General features: G+C 39.4%; 1 protein-coding gene across 1 annotated transcript; it reads right to left on the bottom strand.

Annotated features, from left to right (window-relative positions):
* Positions 1-5,318: 5,318 nt before the first annotated feature.
* MMADHC (metabolism of cobalamin associated D) lies at positions 5,319-21,271 on the bottom strand. Its single transcript, XM_090045772.1, has 7 exons — positions 21,097-21,271; positions 18,009-18,153; positions 17,548-17,765; positions 15,164-15,269; positions 14,403-14,533; positions 11,709-11,795; positions 5,319-8,681 (listed from the first exon to the last, which is right to left on the bottom strand). The coding sequence occupies exons 1-7, from the start codon at positions 21,103-21,105 to the stop codon at positions 8,487-8,489; spliced, it is 891 nt and encodes a 296-aa protein (XP_089901898.1). The 5' UTR covers positions 21,106-21,271; the 3' UTR covers positions 5,319-8,486.
* Between the last annotated feature and the right edge of the window lie 320 nt (positions 21,272-21,591).

Raw genomic sequence — 21,591 nt, 5'->3', positions numbered from 1 at the left:
TGTTACATGTTCACTTTCACATACGTTAAGGGCTCTTAAACAGGAGCGTCTGCACATTAAGGCAAGAAAAGATAAGCTAAGTACTAGGGTTGTGCGAGGCTTCAGTCCCCGATTCGATTCGGCAGAGATTTAGCCCAATTCAGTGGCTGAATCTCCAAATCTGAATTGAATCAGAGGACCCTTTAATGTCTCTGAATCGAATCAGAACCCTCTGAATTAATCTGGAGACATTTGGAAAGATTTGGCAACTCAGACACAGACACAGCTTTAAATGTTTTTTCTACATACCTCTAGGTAGCAGGTGGCTGGGGAGTGCTGTGATATAGGGTGGACAGGAGTGCCAGGGGCTCCCCAGCGCACTTGGCAACAGCCCCAGAAATGGACCAGAAGCACTTCTAGCCCACTTCTGGGTTCACCAGGGAGCGAGTGAGGGGGCCCCCCATGCACCCTGGCTCAGTTACTGGTGCCTCCTGGGACTGGGGGGGCACTCAGCATCCCCCAGCAACTGATTGCCAAGGGGGAGGCACAGAGGGGCCCCACACTGTGCTCCCTGGTGGACCCGGAAGTGGGCTGGAAGTACTTCCAGTCCACTTTTGGGTTCATTGCCAAGCATGTGGTGGGCCCCGCCCCGTGCTCCTGTGGGATGCTCCATCCACTCCAGTATCGCAGCGTTCACAAGCCGCACTGGTACCTTGAATTGGTACCTGTGTCTATGTCTGAATCACTGATTCACTGTATCAGCAGTGATTCTTCAGATTCGGATTGTAACCCATCTGAATTAATTAATTGAATCACTGTCCTAGCCCTGCTTCTGTTCACCAGCCCTCTGATGGCAGGTCAGTGCATTGCACATTAGGGCCCATGCCAACTTGAATGCAACCTAAAACTCCTCAGTCAGCCCTAGACATATGTACTGCTAGAGATAATATATAGCACCCTAAGGTGTCACCCTGTTAGGTCTTCTGCCTGTTTTCTGACTAACAAACACAGCCAACTACCTCTCTCAGATTCTACTATATGTGATTCGTTGGATGGAGGCAGGGAGTTCAAAATCATATTGCCTTAAATAGTTCTTATTGCATTGTAAAATACTATGAGGAAGAGTCCAAGCTCAGCAATGTTATGACCATGATGATCCAAGAGCAGAAACATAATAGTGCACAGATCCATTTGGGTTAGATAGTATTTGGGATTACAACAACTGAAACATGCAGCATTTACTAAATTATGTTACATGGGAATCAGAAATGGATGAGTGACTGATTCTTGGTAGTATGCTTAGAAGGGTAAGATAAGTAGGATCTAATATACACACAAGTGGCCCGAAGTATCAATTATGTAGCTAATTTTTGTGCTACTCACCTACCTAAAGAGGAGCTGGATTTGGGCCTTAGAGGCTTCAGTTTGATCCCAACCTTGCCATGCATCATACAGCTCTATTCCAAATGCAAATTTCTTGCCAAATTGCTGGCAGTAACTCTTAAAAGCTCTGGAATGTGCTCAGAGAAACTGGCCTACTGTGTGCACACACACACACACACACACACACACACACACTTTTATTAAAACTTTTCATATTGGTTTTTGACTACTGGAGAAAATGCATATAATTTTTTTTCAGTCATTTTATGTTGCTAAAGGGGGGAATTACATGCATTGAACTAGTCCTGATAAGAAAAGGAGGATTATGGGCACTGAACTATTTTAGGAGTCCAAGAAACACTTGTTATATACTATATAGAGCAATTTAAGGGTATTTCAGTATCATGCATGGATGAATGTTTACAGTAAAACCTTCTTTGCAAAATGAATTGCCTAACCATAGCAACACATATTAATTTAACATTTAAGGATTGTTATTGTATACAAATAGTGGCAATTAGTTTAGAGAGGTTGTTAGCTACATTACCCTGAAGAAAGGAAAAAAGCAGGACAGGATGGTACCATATAGGCTTAACCAGTTCAGAAATGCATATCCTAGGTAACAGGCTACAAAGCTTATTTATTTCTGAACCACTCAGCAATTAGCATAGCATGGACTGGACAGTGGCTTTTAAAGTTAGACCCAAGGTCTCAGCCCTGGTTTTATACAAGTTACACTGGCAAAGTATTTAACATCAGAGAGGCTGCCTCTGAAGCCTTAGCTGTCTTGGGTCAGTTATTTGGAACTGTCTAAAATTACTATGTTGCTTTCTTAATATTTTATTAACAGCAATATCTGCTGTTGAATGACACCTCAATTACCAGTGAGGGGCAAGAGGCCTGAAATCAAGATGGCAGAAGAAGAAAAGAGCTTCTTTTCCTCATGATGCACCTTTGACCTTTGAGGTATTTTATTCAGGTGTTTGCTGGTGGAGAGAATGGGATTCTTTAGCATTTATGCTCTGATGAATGAGGCCTGTTTAATTACTTAGGCTGTTTTTTCTGTTCTTGTGAAGTGCATAGCTGGAAAGGATCCGTTTGATTGACAGCCTTCAAGAGCTTGTGGTAAAAATAGTGTGAAAGTCTCTCTTCATAAAACAAAGGTTTTAAAGACTGAACACATGTGAGGCAGGCGAGGCAATTAAGCTGATATTGTATTTCAAAGCTCTACAATCTCTGTGACTGTGTGTTTTTACTCAATCCCTCTTTGTGATATTAGATCTTTTTACTCATGTACCAGCTGGAGAAAGATTAATTTTTGTTTGGTCTCTTACAAGTTTTAAAATCCAATTTAAATATGAGGTTAAAGACCACAATCTGTACTTTTAGAGCAGATCCAATCCCGAGTAAACTGATCCAGATCCCTAGAATTAACTCAGTGCAACAGAATGCAGGATTTGAACTGAACTCTTTCAGACCTATCAATTACTTTATTAAAATACTGTTTCTTCATCCAGCCTACCACAGCTACCCACCTTAGCACACGTAGAAGACTAAGTGAACAGGGAAGTTCTTGTACTGTCCCCTGTAGCTCCCCAAGTGCTGGCAGCTTCCATTCATCTGGCATAGGCATTTCAAATTCCTCCTTTACTGATGGCCCACTGTTAGTCTGAGGGCAAAAAGGCAAGAATGGACTGGTCTTACCGAGGATTTAGAATGAACAGGGCAACATTCAGTGATATCTGCACTGAGCAACCCCTTGGTCCATGAGGGCATCAAAGAACATGAAAAAAAACAGGTGGCAGTTACTATTTGGGGACAAGCAACACCCCCCTTCTTCCAGTAGCTTTGTATCTGTTGCTGACCAGCTCCACATGAGTAAATCCACAGATCAGATGCCCAGGTCTGCAGTAACATTCAGGCAGTGCTGGGAGCAAAGGTTATTCAGACTCTAATCCACAGGAGGTCACTGCTGGATTTGCCCACATGCAGTTTCTGAACTACATTGGGACCAAAGGCATGAGCATTACTATCCAGAGCACCAGGGCTTAGAGTACATTATAAAAACACTAGTGTAAAAGCCTGTCAAAACTGATGGGCAAAAAATAGGTTACTTGCTATAGGGTGCCATGTTTCTGTTATCCACCGTGTCATTACCGACTTGAGCTGTTCTGCCTGGTCGTCTTTTATACAACGGGTATCCATCAACATTTCCAAGTGTCTCCTCTCTAAACTCCTTTGGATATATCTTCAGATATTGATGATTTTCCATGCACAGTGTATTTTAATTTATTCCTCCACATGGTCTGTGAATCATACATCTTGTCACAATGATCTTTGCTCAACAGACAATACACTGTTGTACAATCAAATGTTTGTTTTAAAGTTCTGGTAATGCTTGTTGTTCTGATTGGTCATCAAATCCTGCAAAAAAAACTCTTGGAGACAGAATCTTTACCCTTATGACAACAACCTCGGAATTGGCCATTTGATGGTCTTTCAGCTTGAAAATTTAAAGAGGCACAAAATTGGCACACCACATTCATCAAGCTACAACTATGTTCCTCAATCTAGTCTTCAGTGAATCTATTGTCTACTCTTTCAGCCTGTCTTCTATTGTCTCTCCCTTTGCCTTTCCATTGCATCTCTTCTATGATGTCCTTTGCTCGTTTGTTTAGTTTTGTATTACTTCTGTCATTCTTTCTGCACTGAACTGTCTCTTCTCTGCTTCATCCATTGTTTCTGAGAGCCCTTTGCATCTCCTCTTTGCTCATTTGATTTGTTTAGTCTTACTCTTGCTGTTCTTTCTGCATTTGGTAAGGGTGTTATGGGTCAAAGTTAAAGTAAGGATGTTAAGGGACAATTTGTGCTCTGATACTGAGAGTACATCATAACTAATTGAAACCAGTAAGTCCAGAAAAGTGAGCGCAAATATGGTTTTTTTGAGTGTGATAGATGGAATGATAAAGACACAAACAAAGCAAATTATTAGAGGATAGTCCACAAGATTCATTAGGGATCTGGGACATCCTTATGATTTGAATAAAACAGTAAAGGTATAGCCTGAGAGCATCCTTACAATCATTTCTATGAAAGGACTGACCAACACTCAATCAGAAAGCCTTATTCCACCTATAAAATCATGAGCACAGTCCCCCAGATCAATAGGAAAAATGGAATTGGTGCTTGAATACACCCACAGGTGAAACATGGTTTATTTGTATTGTATAACAAGATTATTGATCCAACCATAGGCACTATCATACAGTACAAGCCAGAGTTCAGGTTACTTAAACCCATGGGATTTTGCTTTCATACAAAGCACGTGCTCAAAGCATTTTTGTTCCCAGTCTTGTTTCTTCTTCCATTACTCGCATGGTCATCTCATCACTCCTACACTTAAGAAGCACAGCTTCTGTTACTCATAGGTCTCTGTGAGACAAAGCCCCATTAATTTAAGCATTACACAACAGAAGTAAGATGTATGGGCAGAGACACGGGGCTCACTTCTGTCTTCCTGTCTGGATTTTGCTTGATTAGCTGCTTTTTCAAGCAACAACTTCCTTGACAGATCCTACGTCTATTGCTCTACCAGTCAGCTGTTTGTCTCCATGGCTTCTGGATCCCTGCAGTATTGAGAGCAGTGCTTGATCTTAGAGGCAGTCCCTGCGACTCATACAGCCAAGGTCTTTTTATACAGAAAAAAAAAACTTTATCTTCCAATCTCGAAAATGGTAATTAAAATAAAAAGTGATTTACACAAAATATACAATGAAACTCCAACAAAAAAAAGCAACAGCTTTCTATTAGCTTTGACTGTTCAAGCAAGTGGAGGTGTTCTCTTTCACACTAATGGAGACAGTTCTGCCCCTCTTCTCAGAATATGGAAGTTCCCACTTAACAGCTAATATAAATCCTAATTTTAAATTATTTAGAAAAAGCAATCAGAAGATAAAGACTTTTAAAAAAATTTATTGCTAATATATATTGCAACAGGAATTTATCTCGTTACTTTTTCCAATGCCTGAGTCCTATAATAGCAGCGTGGGCCCTATAATAGCAGTATCAATAATTAAAACACAAAAATAAATGATTTAATACCAGAGTTTAGAAGATTAGTTACCTTGTTAAGTCATCACAAGTTGTTTTTTCCTTATCTTTAACAGGTATGGGTGGTTTGCAACATTTAGCTTTATACACCATTATAGCTATGGACATTGACAAAATGTTTCAACCTCTAACATAATCCTTATGAAATGCAGTTTTGGATTTATTTTTGATTAGTACAAGTGATAAAAGCTATGTAGGTCTGGAGATGATTTCAAGAACACATTTATAATTTGTGCATCCTACCTCAAGTAAGAAATAGAATACACAAACAGGTCAGTGTTAATACTGAAAAAACAAGATATACAACTTTAAACAACTTGTTTTAACATTTATCCAGTAAAAGGGGGGGGGGGGAAGAAGGAGAGGATTGCATTCAGCCCAGTTAAAAAAAAAATAAAAAAAATCTGAAGTGCTCAAGTTAGTTTAGAAAAGTTAACAACAGGTCTCAGATTCAAAAAGCAGGTTTTCTCCACTAGCAGGCAGCTATGATAATAGATGCAAACCCCATTTGTGTTTCACTGTTTGTAAAAAATCCATCATTTCAGAATACTAAACACCTTGTTTGGATCATTTATTTGCAAAATGACACATAACAAAGCTATATTTAAGAATAAGATACTGTAGCAGCAAGATATCATACTTTAGGGGAACTAAACTATGAGAACCTGGGTTTTCAAAACCATTCAGCAATTCATCATTGCAACAAACCAACTGGTTTGCAGGGGTGGAATTAGGTCAAATGTTGAGTACTTTTGAGAATCACACTGAACATTTTTATAAATATATATGTATTCTGAAAAAGGTTTTCAGAGTATTTTTTATGGAAAAAATGCTAAAATTTTGACTTAAATGAACTTGATGGCACAATTTCCATGGTCTTCAGTGTAACCAGGATTTCACCCGTTTTCTGAATGTAATCATAAAACCATAAATGGTACAGCCTTTCTGAGCATGGATTTATAATAGAAAAATCAGCTGAAACCCAAGTGCTCCCAACTTCAGTTTGAGATTTTCTGGACAGTAACTAGATAACCAGTTTTCTGTACTAGAAACAAAAAAGTATGCCAAGAGAGGTACAGTCAAGTGAGTTATTAAAAAAAGTCATGAGGTGACTACACACAAATTAAAATAACAGGTTTTGAGAGTCAGAAGCTTCAAGGCAATGGCTTAGTAACTATTTTTACAGACAGGAGTTTGAAAATCATCTTGTTCAGTGAAAATCTCCATAGCAACATAACTGAAAGTCATATGGCAAGATCAAGCCTCATTTTGGTAGTGACTATTAAGTTAGGTCTAGCAAGAATTTCTTGTTTACTATGCAAAAATGCAGTTGGTTCCGCAAGCAGGAAGAACAATTACCAGTATTACAAGCATTTCTGGATATTAGTAACAAGGATTAAGTCCATAATTCAAAGGCAAATTTTGCGATTACATATGGCATTTCTTGGATTGCAGGAAGAATGCCTGGAGACAGCCTATCAAGAGCTATATTGTAGAACAGGGATGTTCCTTTTCTTTTCACTTTCATGACTGGTGAGCTACAAGCATCTCAAAGTCCACTGAAGCCAACAGAAAGGCACCCACAGACTTCACTGAGGACTGGATTAGGTCCTCAGTAAAAATGATAAATAGTACACAAAGCCAGAAGAGTCCAGTGTCCTCTTTCTGGTGCAAACCATTCTGAATACTGTTTCAAGAGTAAAGTATTCAGCTAACTAAGAGAACTGAAGAGAAACCTTTTAGAGTGTCAACTCAGTCACTCACAACCTGGGTAAGTTTCACATTAACTAGGTTTCAACTGCATCATAATGTTTCAGTTCCACAGTTGCATGAACTGGAATAACCATGGCAATGAGTATCAATAGGTAGTTTCAACAAATGCAAACATAACATAGTTTCAGTTTGCTACTAGATTTTGACAGCAGCAATGAGGTAAGTTGATATGCAGAATAAAGAAGAGTTCAGGTAATTTGCAGTTGACAGTTTACGTATTTTAGATACCGAGTCCTCTACTGTTCTCTGGAACAACTATTAACTTTTATAGTTCCTGTGCTGCTACAGGGTGAACTATGCCTGTAACATGTCAGGCTTCCCCTTCAAGGATTGCAAATTTTTATAATGGATATCTTCTCTAAGCTGTATATACACAAGGCAGCAGAATGAAAAAAATGGTAGAAAAATCCAGAAATTGTCCTCTGTGCTCTTTTTGATAGTGTGACTAATTATCAGTTCTTAAGCACCATGTACATTACAAAAGACACACTAATGAAATGCAAATTATGAACACCTCATTAACTACATTTAGCCTTTTACAATGAGAAATAAAATAGGATTTAAGACAATATGGAAACAAACAAAGACATTAAGACATGACCTATTCTGGTAGGAATTAAGACTTCTTATCGACTAGCAAATTCAGAGGACTTCAATCATAAAATTAACTGAACACCACACTACTTTAGTAGCACTGCCTTTAAAAGATAATTGAAGATTCAACTTTACACTATTCAAATCTCAGACCAGTGAACCTGGTTCATCTTCACTCCAACACTCACAACCACAAGTTATACAATCTTTTGTAGTTAGAGTAGGTGAAATCCTGGCCCAATTAGGATCAAAATTCCTACAGGTTTCTGTGATGTCAGGATTTCACCAAGAAGCTTACATTTGTTCAGACACACAGTAAAGGTAACAGACTTGAAAAAAAATGTGGCAAATGATAATATTTTTAGGTCAAATGTGGCTAAACTATGTTTGATGCTATGCTGATCTACACAAGGGTGGCACTCAGCTTTTAAAAAAGAGTCACATGGCACATCTGTGTACTTACCAAATAAGATGTCAAATAATATTGAACATCAAGGAGGTGTTTACACACAGACTAAAATAAATAACAGTTATTTTATTATTCAAGTGAGCGCACACTTTGAAGTTTGGTATTTGCTGACAGCATTTATAGACAAAATCATCAAGTAAAACAAGTCAGATGTCAAATTTCAGTAGGTAAAAGGTCCCTAGTTTCCACTCAATTTCTTCATGACTGAACTGTCAGGGTCAGCATTAGTGAAAATGCTTCCTACAACCACATGTGTGCCCCAGAGATGATGTCGAATAACTTTGCAGCAACCAAGATCATCAACACAAAATCCTAAGTGACGGTAGCGTTCATCTGTTTCAAAAAGCGTGTTGTTGGTGTATGGTCCAAAAAACTGGAAAAAGAGAGAAAATTTTCTTAGAGTCATGAATATTTTGGATCAGACACCCTCAGCTAGGACCTAGCTTACTTTAAAACAAAATAGATACCTAGGAATATTAACTGAATTGTTTGAAACCAATTTAAGTATTTTACTGTGGATACTATACCCAGACCTTTTTGTTTTTTTCTGACAGATGCACTCAAATTAACCTTCATCCCACAGGATTTTGACACTAAAATTGTTTGCAAACATGTTTAGCCTCTGCCTTGGGAAGTACCTAGACCCACCTATAGTACTAGAAAATTCTGGGGGTTGACACAGCTGTTGCTTTGCACCATACTGCCAGAACATGTCCCCAGTGGGGGTCTGAATCCTAATTTTGGCAGCAGGCCCTGCTTCTGCTTGTGCCACCCTTAAATTCCCATCTGCTCCAAGAGCCTTGTGGGCCAGGTAACCTGGCTTTGCAGGCCAGATCTGGCACATGTTGACACTCTTTATTTAGATTACATATGAACTTTATTTTGGTGCAAATACAGTGGCTGTCATTAAAAATTAATTGTTGTGAAAGGTTTACCATTTCCAAAAACACCTGCGAGGATAAAGAATGTCCCTGAAAACAGCAAAATTAAAATACACTACAGCTTCTAAAATGAATGCATTGCAATAAACTATTAAAAACAGTTAAATTATACAAGTTCATTTTTATCACTTCACTTCAAAAAGTAAATGGGACTTTGCAGTGACAGCTTGTAGGATCTAGACTTTCATCCTTATGTTTTAGAGCCTAAAGAAATTTAACTTTATACTCAAATTCCGTACACATTTTAACTATTCTAAGCAATAGCTCTACAAGGCACTTATTGCTATCACCACGTTTACTCAAATACAAGATGAGATTCCCCTCTACTGAGCATATGGAAAAAAAATGACTAAATACATTGTCTATCATTAAACTGCTGCTAAAAGCAGCATGTGCTCAGTAATGGAAAAGTTATGAAGTCAATTAATTAATTAATTAATTAAAAGCAACCAACACTGAATATAACTGTAAAACACATGGCCAACATGCTGATAGGTGAGTGTAATCCATTTGAATAAAATATATGCTAGTGCCCATTAAGTGCAATCCCCCTCACAGTTGACTCCTTTACAAGTCATGGTGAACCACAACACTGCAGTTCAACCAGAATCCCTCTGCCACTCCCTCTCTCAGCCTGGCCCATATAATTAGTGTGGCCTTGCCCTTCATGAAGTGAAGCCATATCAGGTCGCCCTGCACCACATCTGCATATTTTTTCGAGCATTCCAGGACTTGTGGCAAGAGCACCCAGTTTCAATCATTAGCGGGGGCTAATTAGCACATGGCTCTTTTGGGGACGGGGGTGGTATCTGGAGTATACACATATACTGAGCAGTGCCAAGCTGTATAGGTTACTGTGGAAGGTGGGACTATAATAATATGTGCCAGGGTGAGAGAGGGCAGGACAGAGGGTATTCTAGGTGAACTGCATGCAATGTTGTCCCTCACCATGACTTGAAATGCTGTTGACTCTGGTGGGATCCAACCCAGTGAACTCCGTGGTAAATCACGAGCCTTTTGACTTTGGATTAATACCATGCAAAAGTGATACTCAAAAACATCTGTATGAAACACCTATGCTAAAACTTACAGCAGTTTCAAAAAAAAGGTAACGTGCATTAATTCTGGATGAACTAAGTACTATATACAAATTACTACAACTATGTTTAATTTCAAGGTTACTGTTTTCAAATTTGCTTCTCATTTCCATGTGCTCAAGGAGAGCAGGGATTGACAGTAAAGTGAGGGGGAAGGGGCTGCCAGGGAAAAAAGTTAGGGAGAAGCAGAGAGCAAAGGGCTAAACTCCCTGGATTTATTTTCCCTACTGTAGCAATGGAAAGGGAACAAATTCAAGGCAAACCTCCAATAATTAGATTCTGTACCTAGAGATTTCTAACAAATATATATATTAAAAAAAAGTATAGAATCTAATTATTGGGGGGCCGTCTTCTATTTCAGTAAATACAGTACTTTGCATGTGATAAAACAAGACCCAGAGATAAAATTACTTGTGCAATGTGACCAAGTAGATATTAAAAAAACTGGGACTGAAAAATAAGGACTCATGTTTCTCAAATCTGTATTCATACAAATGAAGTTTTCCTATATATTTTAGTACTGTCAGTGTATGTTTTACATTAAAACAGCATGTTTATATTTTTCTAATGAGCACTTAATACCAAAGTAAGAAGAGTCACTTGGCAAGAAGATATTACAACAGGATTCAATGCCACCCAGCTCTTTTGAACGAAACTACATATATGCAAATACCACTTTCATAGATTGCTCTGGCTAGAAGTTCTCTTTGTCTATGCGATTCTAGGTTGCAAAAGGCCATACATGCATAACACATGACTAAGAGAGGATTCTGTTCCACTGAAAAAAGAGTCTAGTCAACTTAACAGTTAACCAGTCATCTCTATTTACCTTATTAGGGCCCACTCAAGTAAAAGACACATCATAGACAGATGTAACAATTGTACCCATCAAAATATCTTAAGCTAGGTTATATCCCACTTTAGGTTTTCAGTGCAATGAATTTCAATGCAATGGCCTTAATAATATAACGAAAAGTTAAGATTTTAGTTTTTTTAAAAATAGCTGTGTTTAAAATAGGAGTGGGAACTATCAAATTATCTAAACAACACATAAGCATTTACATCACATATTATTTTAGCAGTGATTTTTCTGTTAGGGATTCTAAGGTAATTCATTCTTCACACTTCATTTCTTGCATTTTTGTCAACATTTTTCTTTAGACTGACTATTGTACCTGCAGTTTGTATGGCATGGATAAAAAGCATCTAGAAACAGAATCATGACCATCATCATCGATTTAAAAATTAGTACGAACCATCTCATCGATGTCTGAGCTGAATTTTAACCAAGTAATTCACAAACCACTACAACTTTATGTAGCCAAATCACCATTCCCCACCCCATTCTGCAAAGCAACTTACTGCTTGTCCTGAAGAAGGATCAATGAAGTCTGCCCAATATCCTTCAGCACATAGCGCATAGCAAATCTCTTTGGCACCATTAATGAACTAAAAGAGAAGAAATATAAATCACATTAAAATGGAGGTACTCCTTTTACATTTAAATATAAAATCAATTTTTAAAATGGGAGTTCATGAAGATCTTAAATTTACACCAAAAAATGTGAAGTTCAACACAATGGAAAAAGATCAACATTACTAAGAGGATTAAAATTAATGACATATTACACTATGACAGTCACATGAGATCTTAAAAGAAATTCTTTATAGCAGTAAGTAAAGGATTAAAAATTTGTACAACCAGGATGATGTAATTACTTTGATTGCTCATGCAGACTGCAGTCATACCTGTTAACCTCTTTAAGAAGTCAGTCATTACTTCATGAAGCTCTCTATTTCTCCATTTCACTTGTAGAGCAAACGTGGTTTTCCTAATCTGATGCTATAACATTTCATTACATTTATATCTTTGTTTGAAAAGGCTTTTTTGTTCAAAATATATGGAAAACTGGACAGAATAATGTGAGATAGTTCAATTACAATCAAATAGCAAATGCTCTTAAAAATAAATCAGAACACTAACAACTCTAGTTATAGATACTGAAATAGTTTCGTAAGTATTCTGTTCTTTGATTCCTGAAATTAATTACCATGTTGTAATTAACAGTGGGCAATTCCATTCTTCCAAATATTTTCAGGGTAAATAATGGAAGTTTTGCTCCTACATTTTTCAAACAAATGACGGAGACCAATTAATTAAAGTTTTATAATAATTTTTAGAAAAATGGTATCATATTCTCCTCCCCAATTAAAGATCCCCAAAGCACGAACTCAAAAATTGTAAGAATTTATCTTCTGAAAATGACAGCTTCTATATAGCAACTGATCTGATAAAACAAAGATTTGGTTGTTATCTGTGGTGTCAGAATTCTTTCATTTGTTTGACATGTAAAAGAAACAAACCATAATCTTAAGAAGCATTACATCTGTGACATCCACACTGACCAGATTACATACCATGCTAACCTAGAGGCTGTTTTGGCATGGCAACAAGCCACAAACAATCATGTGATAGGCTTCCGATTCTCTCTCTTTTGCTGCATTAGGTAGCCTCTCCCCCCAAATACACATAAATGACTGAATTTACTTTTGTTACTCTTCCATGGATGCCAATTTCATAATATTACTTTAAAAATAAGGAAATATAAAAGATGCCAAAGTTTGTAAACTTGTACGCTATTCTTATGCTTGTACTCCAGACTCATAGTTCTGCATATCAAAATTTCAAATCCAGATTACACTTAGTAGACTTGTCTATTTAGAAGGGCTTAAAACAGGAACAGTTCTCTCAAAAAGTGAACTATTTTTCAATTTCTTTTAACAGTTATCTATACATTTTATTTTTAAATACACAAATAATCTGAAGACAGCATTTAATGCTGCATTTTTCATATATCAGATCTTTTGACCCTATGTTGTAACAATCTCATAGCAATCACTTAAAGTGATGTTAATTAAAGCTTGAGACTAACGACAGTAAACACACAGATTTGTCTGTCAATAACCTCCTTAGCAAAAGCCTCTCACATTAAATTAGAACTTCAGAGGTTATTTCTAACCATCTATGCAGCAAACAAATAGACCATTTTATTGTGAATTTGCTGTTAGTAACCTTTAGGCCAGGAGGTTACATCTAACATCCCAACACCCCTACAGTGACTACATTAGACTTGACAGGGGGGTGCACAGAGAAGAAAGAAGACAATTAACATATAATTAGACCAGATTACAACGCTAAAGACCAACAGACCAAAAATAATTTGAAGACAAGAACATGCCAAAATGAAGGGAGTTTTATGAAATCTTCATGTTGAAGCTTCAGATGGCTTTTCTCGTAGTAAAGGTTTACATGGCCTTTACTTACAGGCTGCAGTCACGTATAAAACTTGGAAGATAATTAATAGAACCATGTTCAAGCTTAGTTTTTACTAGCACCGATCCTCATCTGTTACAGTAAGGCCCCTCCCTCTACAGGCAGAATTCTCTAATTTTGTAAATGTCTACAAAGTTTTAAAAGAGTTACATTTTAGTTACTACAGTTGGAGAAAAAAAAATTAAAGTAGTAAATACTGACGTCTACAGGATTAGGTAATTAAAAAAATACAAAACATATCAAGTAAAAGTTATGAGAAAAGAAGAGAAGAGAAGACGATGACATGACCCACCTCTAGTGGTAATTCAGTTTGATTCGGCTATACTAAGCAAAAATGAAAACTTATTTTTTGTGTATGTCAAACATTTTCTTGTAGAAGTATAAAAGATAGGCTAAATTAATCAACACTAGAATTCAGGGGAACATACTGATCTAAAACTGCAGCAATAAGGAAAGACAATTACTCTCACACAAGGAGACTCTATTAGTCTTCTCGCTAGTAAGCAAAATAATTAATACTTTTCAGTCCAAAAATTCTTTGCATAAAAAAAAAAAAGTCCATGAATTCTGCAGAACAAGTTTTAAAAAGTCCTCATTTTCTCAGTAGGAATAATTTGGTTAATGACTACTGTAAAAGCAAATTACACAGTACCCAGTGCCAGGCCTAAACTCATGAATAATATATAACCAAAGAATAAACTGATACCATTTAAAATACTTACATTTTCTAACAGCATCTCTCTTTCATCCTCTACTTCTTGACTCCATGCAGTCATATCATTGTTAGTTTTCTGAGTTACAGTTAGAACAGTTACATTTTTGATAGTCACCTCTGGAAATAAGGACTCAAAATCTAAAGCAAATAAAATCCACATTTAAGGGTCCAACAGGTTGGCTTTGCATATTTCTCTATACTTTTTTTCTAATCGTACACAAGTGAATGTTGGCAAATGTCAATTATTGTATTCACTGCCCTATATTTTGACTTAATTAAAAAATGTTTCTATCTTATAAACACCACATTCACTTGCCAAGAGTCACAAAGTTACAAAACCAACTCGTCTCAAAACTCAGTCCTGTTCAACTAATCCACTGTCTTTCTAGAAAGCAGAGGGACAGACTTTACAAGAAAACAAAATAAATAATACATTAGATAATAAAAAGCTGTCTTCTACACTGAGTAAAAGACAACACTCAAAATAGATCTCAGTTATACAAAAAAAATTAAGGAAAAAGGTTAACCATCAATTTATTAATTTGTATATTATTTGTAAAATAATTTAAATCATACACTTGCTTTTTACTTTAAAATACTAGTTTGATGTGAAATGCCACTTTAACAATCATGTTGTTATGGATTATTTCTTAAAACGTGCTTAAATTTGGAAGGTTTAGAAATACTGTATACACTACAGGTTTAATTAGCTGGTCAGCATCTCAATTTTTAATGTTATAAAAACTGTCAAAAAGAGCCAAAAAATACCTTTTCGTAAGATTTCGGGACAAGTTTGCACTGCACATTCTACCTTTGCATTTTCAAAGTATGTTTCTGCATTATTAACTTGCTGTTTTTGTGGGACATCAGCACCCTGAAAAAGTCAAGGAAACATAAATGGTAACATTCACATTTATTCTATGCAATATGAAGACGACTGTAGCTCTGGTGGTAGTTTCATAAAAATAATACCTGTAGCAGCTGGAACACACACAAGTAAGTCTCTTAAAAAGGGCTTAAATAAAAACGAAACAAATAAACAAACAACATTTTAAAATGCCCATAGGATGCACTTCTGAGGTTGATAAAAATTGTTACTCTAACATACCAGTGGGGAAACCAACTCATGGAACGGCAAATTGTTTAGTCAAAAAAACCAACCCTGAGACTAAATAGGTTAAACTCAGGTCTTAGTTCCAGGCCTATGTTTTGAAAAGGGTAGTGCTGACTTGTAATAGACTAGCTTAGTTTCCGATCAGGCAGTCACGAGTCTAGCCTATGGTGCGATTTCTTATTGATGAAAAAATAACCATTGTTCTCACGTCTATAGCTGTTGCATCCAAAACTAATTTCCCAAACTTCAGTTCTTCCTAGACCAAATGTAAGTTTACAAGATTTGATGATTACACTTATGATTCTGGGCCTTATATGTTTATTTTAAAATTTTATTAAATACAGTACATGAAAAAACCCAACTTGTTTACTGAACCTGCCATTTGCTTCTCGCATTCTCTTTCCATCCATGACTTCAATTACATTTCTGTGCTGTTCTCTAAACATGCTCTCCTGTTTCTGATCTCTTTCCTACCTATAATGCCTGAAGGAGTTCCTCTTTTCATGACAGAAAAGATGCTTTAAAAGAATAAAGTACTGTCTCCCATCTGCCACCCTGACAAATGCCCTTTATTCCCTTTCACTTACCTGTTTTACAAATTCACCAGACACCTAGTAGTCAGAGGACTAAACCTATTTACCAAAGACCAATATCTTCTTTTCCTGTCGACCAAGTGTTGGGAAAAGAAGGATGCTCTCTACTGACCTTGCTCAGATAAATCTTTTGAATCAACCTTCAACATGCAAGGGTCAGATAAATTTGAGGCCAATACAATCCCCTCCAGGTGTTGGAAAAGTGGGTGGGCCTCAACTAATCTAACCACTCCCCAGGCTGCTGGGATGGATGAGATGAATGCCTCTGCTACTCCAACCCTTCCCCCATTCTCTGTTTTGGCTCCTGTTTCCAAGTGAATGGCTTCAGTGTTTGTCTTTGCTAGTGCTCAGGGCCTTCCCAGACAGCAACAGCGTGAAATTGACCTAATTCTTGCCCACAGCAGGCTGAACAGCAGCGTGGAAACTGACCTGATTCTTGCCCACAGCCTGCTGAACAGCAAGTGCAAACTAACAATGCTCTTACAAATCTCTCTATAGCACCTTGTCAAAGCTATGAGCAACAGTAGAGCTCCTGCTACTTTGTCTACAACTATGCAAACAGTTCATATTTGGATTAGCTGGAAGTTGTTTGTTTGTTTTTAGCTGGAGCTTTGATTCCACAGGAGTTGAGTGAACTGACCCCCAAATGCTCACAGTGGGGCAAAAACTACTCCATACCAAGTACAAGACAAATATTAGACATCCCTTTCAAAACAGGAAATTGTGTTTTGCTAAAAATTACTTTACTAATTTCCTATGCCTGAGGATGCCACAAAATTCATGCCTGGCCTGGGAAGTCACTACATTAGCTGCAAGCAGTAGACATTAACTAAAAATTGCTCATTAATGAAGATGAGCAAATATAATTGTAAAACTGCCTGCCGTTAATGAGGCATCTCTGAATCATTGTAAGCTTAGCCATTCCCAAAAGGCAAAGCTCACAAAGCTTCCTACTACAGCGAGTCCTTGGTTGTTGTTTTTTTTTTTTCCAGGCATTTCTTTTATGCTCATAAGCATTAACAGGCACAACTAATGGGACACTGTCCTAACCAATTAGACCCATGGGCTGCAGACAAAAAATCATTAAAAGTTAAAAATTAAAAATGCCTGTTTTACAACGCAGATCATTAAGTTACTCATTTTATGTTTTAAAGATACACAAATCTAATCTTGTTTTCATATCGCCCATATAAAGAAGCAACTATCTGAGACATTTTAATGAAAATACTTCTATTAAATTGTCAAAGTTTTAGCAAAATATCCAGGAATGGTTAATACATTCCATGGGAAACAATGTTTCTTACAATCTCCCTTCCCATTCCTGCTTGTTTTCATCATACATTACAATACTTTGGGGAGGTAGTTTTTCCTCATCTACAAAAAGTCAAACACATTGTTACAATAAATAATGTGTTTAGTTCCATGTATAAAATGACTTTTCTTACCTGGAACTCATTTATATATTGTGCCACCACAAATTCATGCCGCTCATTTGGAGAAGGTTCGGCTAATACATCAGGCAGACTTTTATGAATTTGCATTTTCTTCTGAGAAGCTGTACCATTTAAGTGGCAATCAAAACCTATATTACCCGGAAGCTGAAACCTCTGGTCCTGAGGGCCAAACGGTCCCATTATTTCATCAGGCCACACAGTTCTTGGACCTGTCAAAAGTGAATGTTTTTATTAGTTTTCATGTTGGGAAAAATGTGATTTTAAGAGTCAAAACAGTCATTTCAATGCAATCATATAATATAGAAGATAACCTAGGCTTTAAGCAAAATCAAGTGCCTTACTATGCAGGAAAAAAAATGTCTAACTTTTTTTTTTTTTTTTTAAAAAGAGACTGCTAATTTTCAGATATTAGGTATCAGAAGAACATAAACGCAATTCTTTTTTTCCCTTACATATATCAGGAGGTGTAGCAGCAACGTAAGGCTCATCTGAGCCAGACGATCCTGCTGTAGAAAAAGCCTTGGGACTTGCTATCCTTCTGACTAAGGAATAAAATCCTGGTAGGTAGGTCACCAGTCTTGCTCTGTTACAGAGCACCTAAAGAGGAAAAAATGAAAAGTGAACATCATACTGCAAGTAAAAATAAAGAACTATAAAACAAAAATTTGCTCTATAAAAGAAAAGGTTTGCATTTGTTTCAAGAAAAATTGTCCGGCTTTTGATAAAAGTAGAAGCCCATCCCCAGCTATGATTACAAGGAAGCAGCAGCATAGGGAGACAGCATATCCACATACCTTTGATTGCATAAAGGCCTCTAATGACCAGTATTATTTTGTTTTGTGTTACAACACTTAATAAAAGCCCAAACCCTTATAGCACTAGACACAATCAACACAGGTAAGGAAACACTGAAAGTTTCAGTACTTTGCACTAAGAACTAGCACACCCCATTATGTAAAATTACAACAGGATTCTTGAAAAGCCAATAATATTGCTGTTTTATACTGCTATGACAGCTTGTGCCCAGAAGACTGCCAAATACTCAGAGTGCATAAACATTTATTTTACAGTCCAAAAATGAAAAAAACAAACAAACTTAAGAATAATGAAGACATACACGCATCAAAAGAGACAGGCAATGAAATTACTGCTATGGTATGTTTCTGCGATGCTACAGTTATACATGGAAGTCCTAAGATTAGTACAACAGACATTATTTTGTTTTGCAGATACAGATCACATATTCAACTTCAAACATGCCAGTATATGGGTTATCAGCAAGTCATACAGCCCTTGTGCAATCCTGGCATTTGCCAGGCAATTAGCATTATGCTCAGAACTGTGTATTTACAGGAACAGATCTAGCCCTATAAAAAGAAAGCCCCAAAAACATGAATTACAGAAGATAGTGTTGTTTTCCTGAGTCTGCAATCCATCTGAAACAACTCCAAAAAATAACTTGGGTGAACTCCAATACTTAAATATCAATAACGATAACCATTTTATCTGGGGGCTGGATTCGATGATCTTCCAGGTCCCTTCCAGCCCTAATGTCTATGGCATCTATGAAATTTATTTATTTTTGCTAAAAACAGATCTCCAGCTAATATCCCAGTGGTCACAAATCCAAAATGATCCCTTGTTTTAAAAGCTGGACTGAAGCCTGTGGCCTCAGCAGGCTCCATGGGGTAAGCGTGGGAGCGGGCAGGCAATGGCACTAGCAGCAGCAGTGCAGGGTGGCAGGGCCCCTGACTCAGGGTTGTCCACTGTTGGTGGAGTGGCTCTGGCAGGGCTTAAATAGGAGTGAGTGCAGCAGCAGATGCCTTAGGTGCCACAGCAGTGGGCTGCATGGAGCCAGGTGCCCTTCCCCCCACCCACAGGGGCTCCCACCTATTAGGACAGCTGTGCCATGCCCAGGTGGTGTCTCTAGTCCATGGATATCTGTTGTTTTCTTCCCCATCTGGATGCAGCCAGCAGTCAGACTGGCACCACACTCCTCCCACTCAGCTGAGGGCTTGCCCTGGTGCCATGCTTCCTAGCAGAGGGTGCTCTGCCAGCGGCTGTGATCCTGTGTAACACGTCCATTCACCATGCGACCCTGCTGGGCAGCGGCTACCAGAGCTCAGGGGACAGGCAGATGGGTGGGAGGGGCCACCTGGGGCTCTGGGTGTCTACGGACTGACAGCACTGTCTGGGTGTAGCGTGGCTGTCCAGCAGGCAGGAGCCCCTGTGGGTGTTATGCTGGGGGAGGACCTGGCTCTGTGCAGCCTGTCCCCGCAACACCCAGTGGCAGCCCCACTGCTGCACTCACTATTTAAGTGCTGTCAGCTCTGCTATGTAACTTTGCCTAGCTCCAGTTCCCTGGGTAACTGCTTGTTACTTCCCCGCAGTCGTGCGATGCTACAGCCTGGATCAATGGCTGCGCCTGCCAGAGCTGCTCCCCCAGCAGTGTGAAGCACAGAGCTGGGAGCTGAACAGTATACATATAATTACTGTTTAACCTTTTACATCTCTAGCCTCGTTAGTCAGAAGCTGGGCAGAAAACAAGGCAGACAGACACCTTATAGACTAATTGTATCAGAGATGCACGAGCATACATGAATAACAGTTCATTTCATGCAGTTAATTCATTAATAAAAAACTAAATAATATGGTTCACCTGTGCTCATTATGCTTGCCTGATCAGGTTGGTCTGCTGGGTGCACCTCTGCCTTGCCTTTTACACAAGGGGATATTCCCACAAGTGCCAACTGGAAGATTTGGGTGCATTTGCTAATGATGCCTACATGGGCGGCGTCTCTATCCTTGGACCTCAAAGTGCCCGTGTATTAACAGCCCCCAAACAGCTTCAGTTCCTTTCCTAAAAATTAACCCTGCAGCGCTGGAGCACGGTTTGGCTCATGTCATAAAAAGACGTGGACAATCTCAAAAGGGTCCAGGGAATGGGCCACAAGAACGATGACAGGCCTGGAGGACAAACCTGATGAGGAAAGACTAACAGATCCGGATGGAGGGCGGACTTGATGGCCGTCTATAAGTATGTAAGAGGTCAATATCGGGAGCTGGGAGAAAACCTGCTCACTGGGGTGCCCCAGGGGAGGACAAGGAGCAGCAGCCATAAACTGTTAGAGAAAGGTTTCAGGGTGGACACAAGGAAGGACTTCTCTGCAGTCAGGACGACCAGGATTGGGAGCAGATGTGGACGTTGTCCACAAGAAACTGGACAGACACCTAACCGGGACCACTTGCTCTCAGCAGTATTGCTGCCCACAGCAGGGGGTCGGACTCCGTGATCTTCCGAGGTGCGGCCCTTGCTGTCTACGAGCCACACGAACGCAGCAGCGAGCCTCGCAGACGGGCCCCGGCGGCCTGCCCCAGGCTGTCTCCAGCTCTCCCGCTCGGCACCGTCCCCGCCGAGGACCCGAGAGTGGGGCCAGGCAGGGCAAGTGGCCCCAGGCCGGGCTCCAGGGGCCGCGGGCCGGCCTGCGCTGCGCTCGGGCCCGCAGGGCCAGGACTGCCCGTGTCCGCACAGCTACTCACACCGGCCATGACCGCGGCGCGGGCTCCTCTCCTCGCCGCCGCTCCTGCAACACAAGGCAGTCGGCGCCGACACGGGCCCCACGGGGTGGGAGAAGAGGGTGCCGCGCGCTCCTACCGGCCCGGCAGTTCCCGCAAGATGGCGGCAGCAGCGCAGGGGAGCGCCGAGCGCATCGATGCCGAGAGCGCCGAGCGCGCGGGGCGGGGCCGCGAGGAACAGGCAGGACGAGCGGACGCTCGCGCTGATCGAGGGGCGGGGGAGGACTCGCGGAGCAGGCAGGGGCAATCGATGTGCGGGTGGTCGATGGGAGGGGCCGGGCGGGGTCTGCGCTGCGCTCGCTTTTGTGACGTCACAGCGGTAGACGGACAGGGACGTACACCGACACAGCACCCGGCCCCCCGCTTAACACTCACACAGACACACATTACACACCAACTTAGCACACGCATATACACACGAGATTAACATGCACACACCAGCTTAACCTAACTCAGTGA

Source organism: Crocodylus siamensis, chromosome 4 (assembly GCF_052110815.1).
Source record: "Crocodylus siamensis isolate JL-2025a chromosome 4, ASM5211081v1, whole genome shotgun sequence".
Lineage (NCBI taxonomy): Eukaryota > Metazoa > Chordata > Crocodylia > Crocodylidae > Crocodylus > Crocodylus siamensis.
Note: the sequence above shows the minus strand (reverse complement) of the source record. Positions and strands in the feature narration are given on the sequence as shown.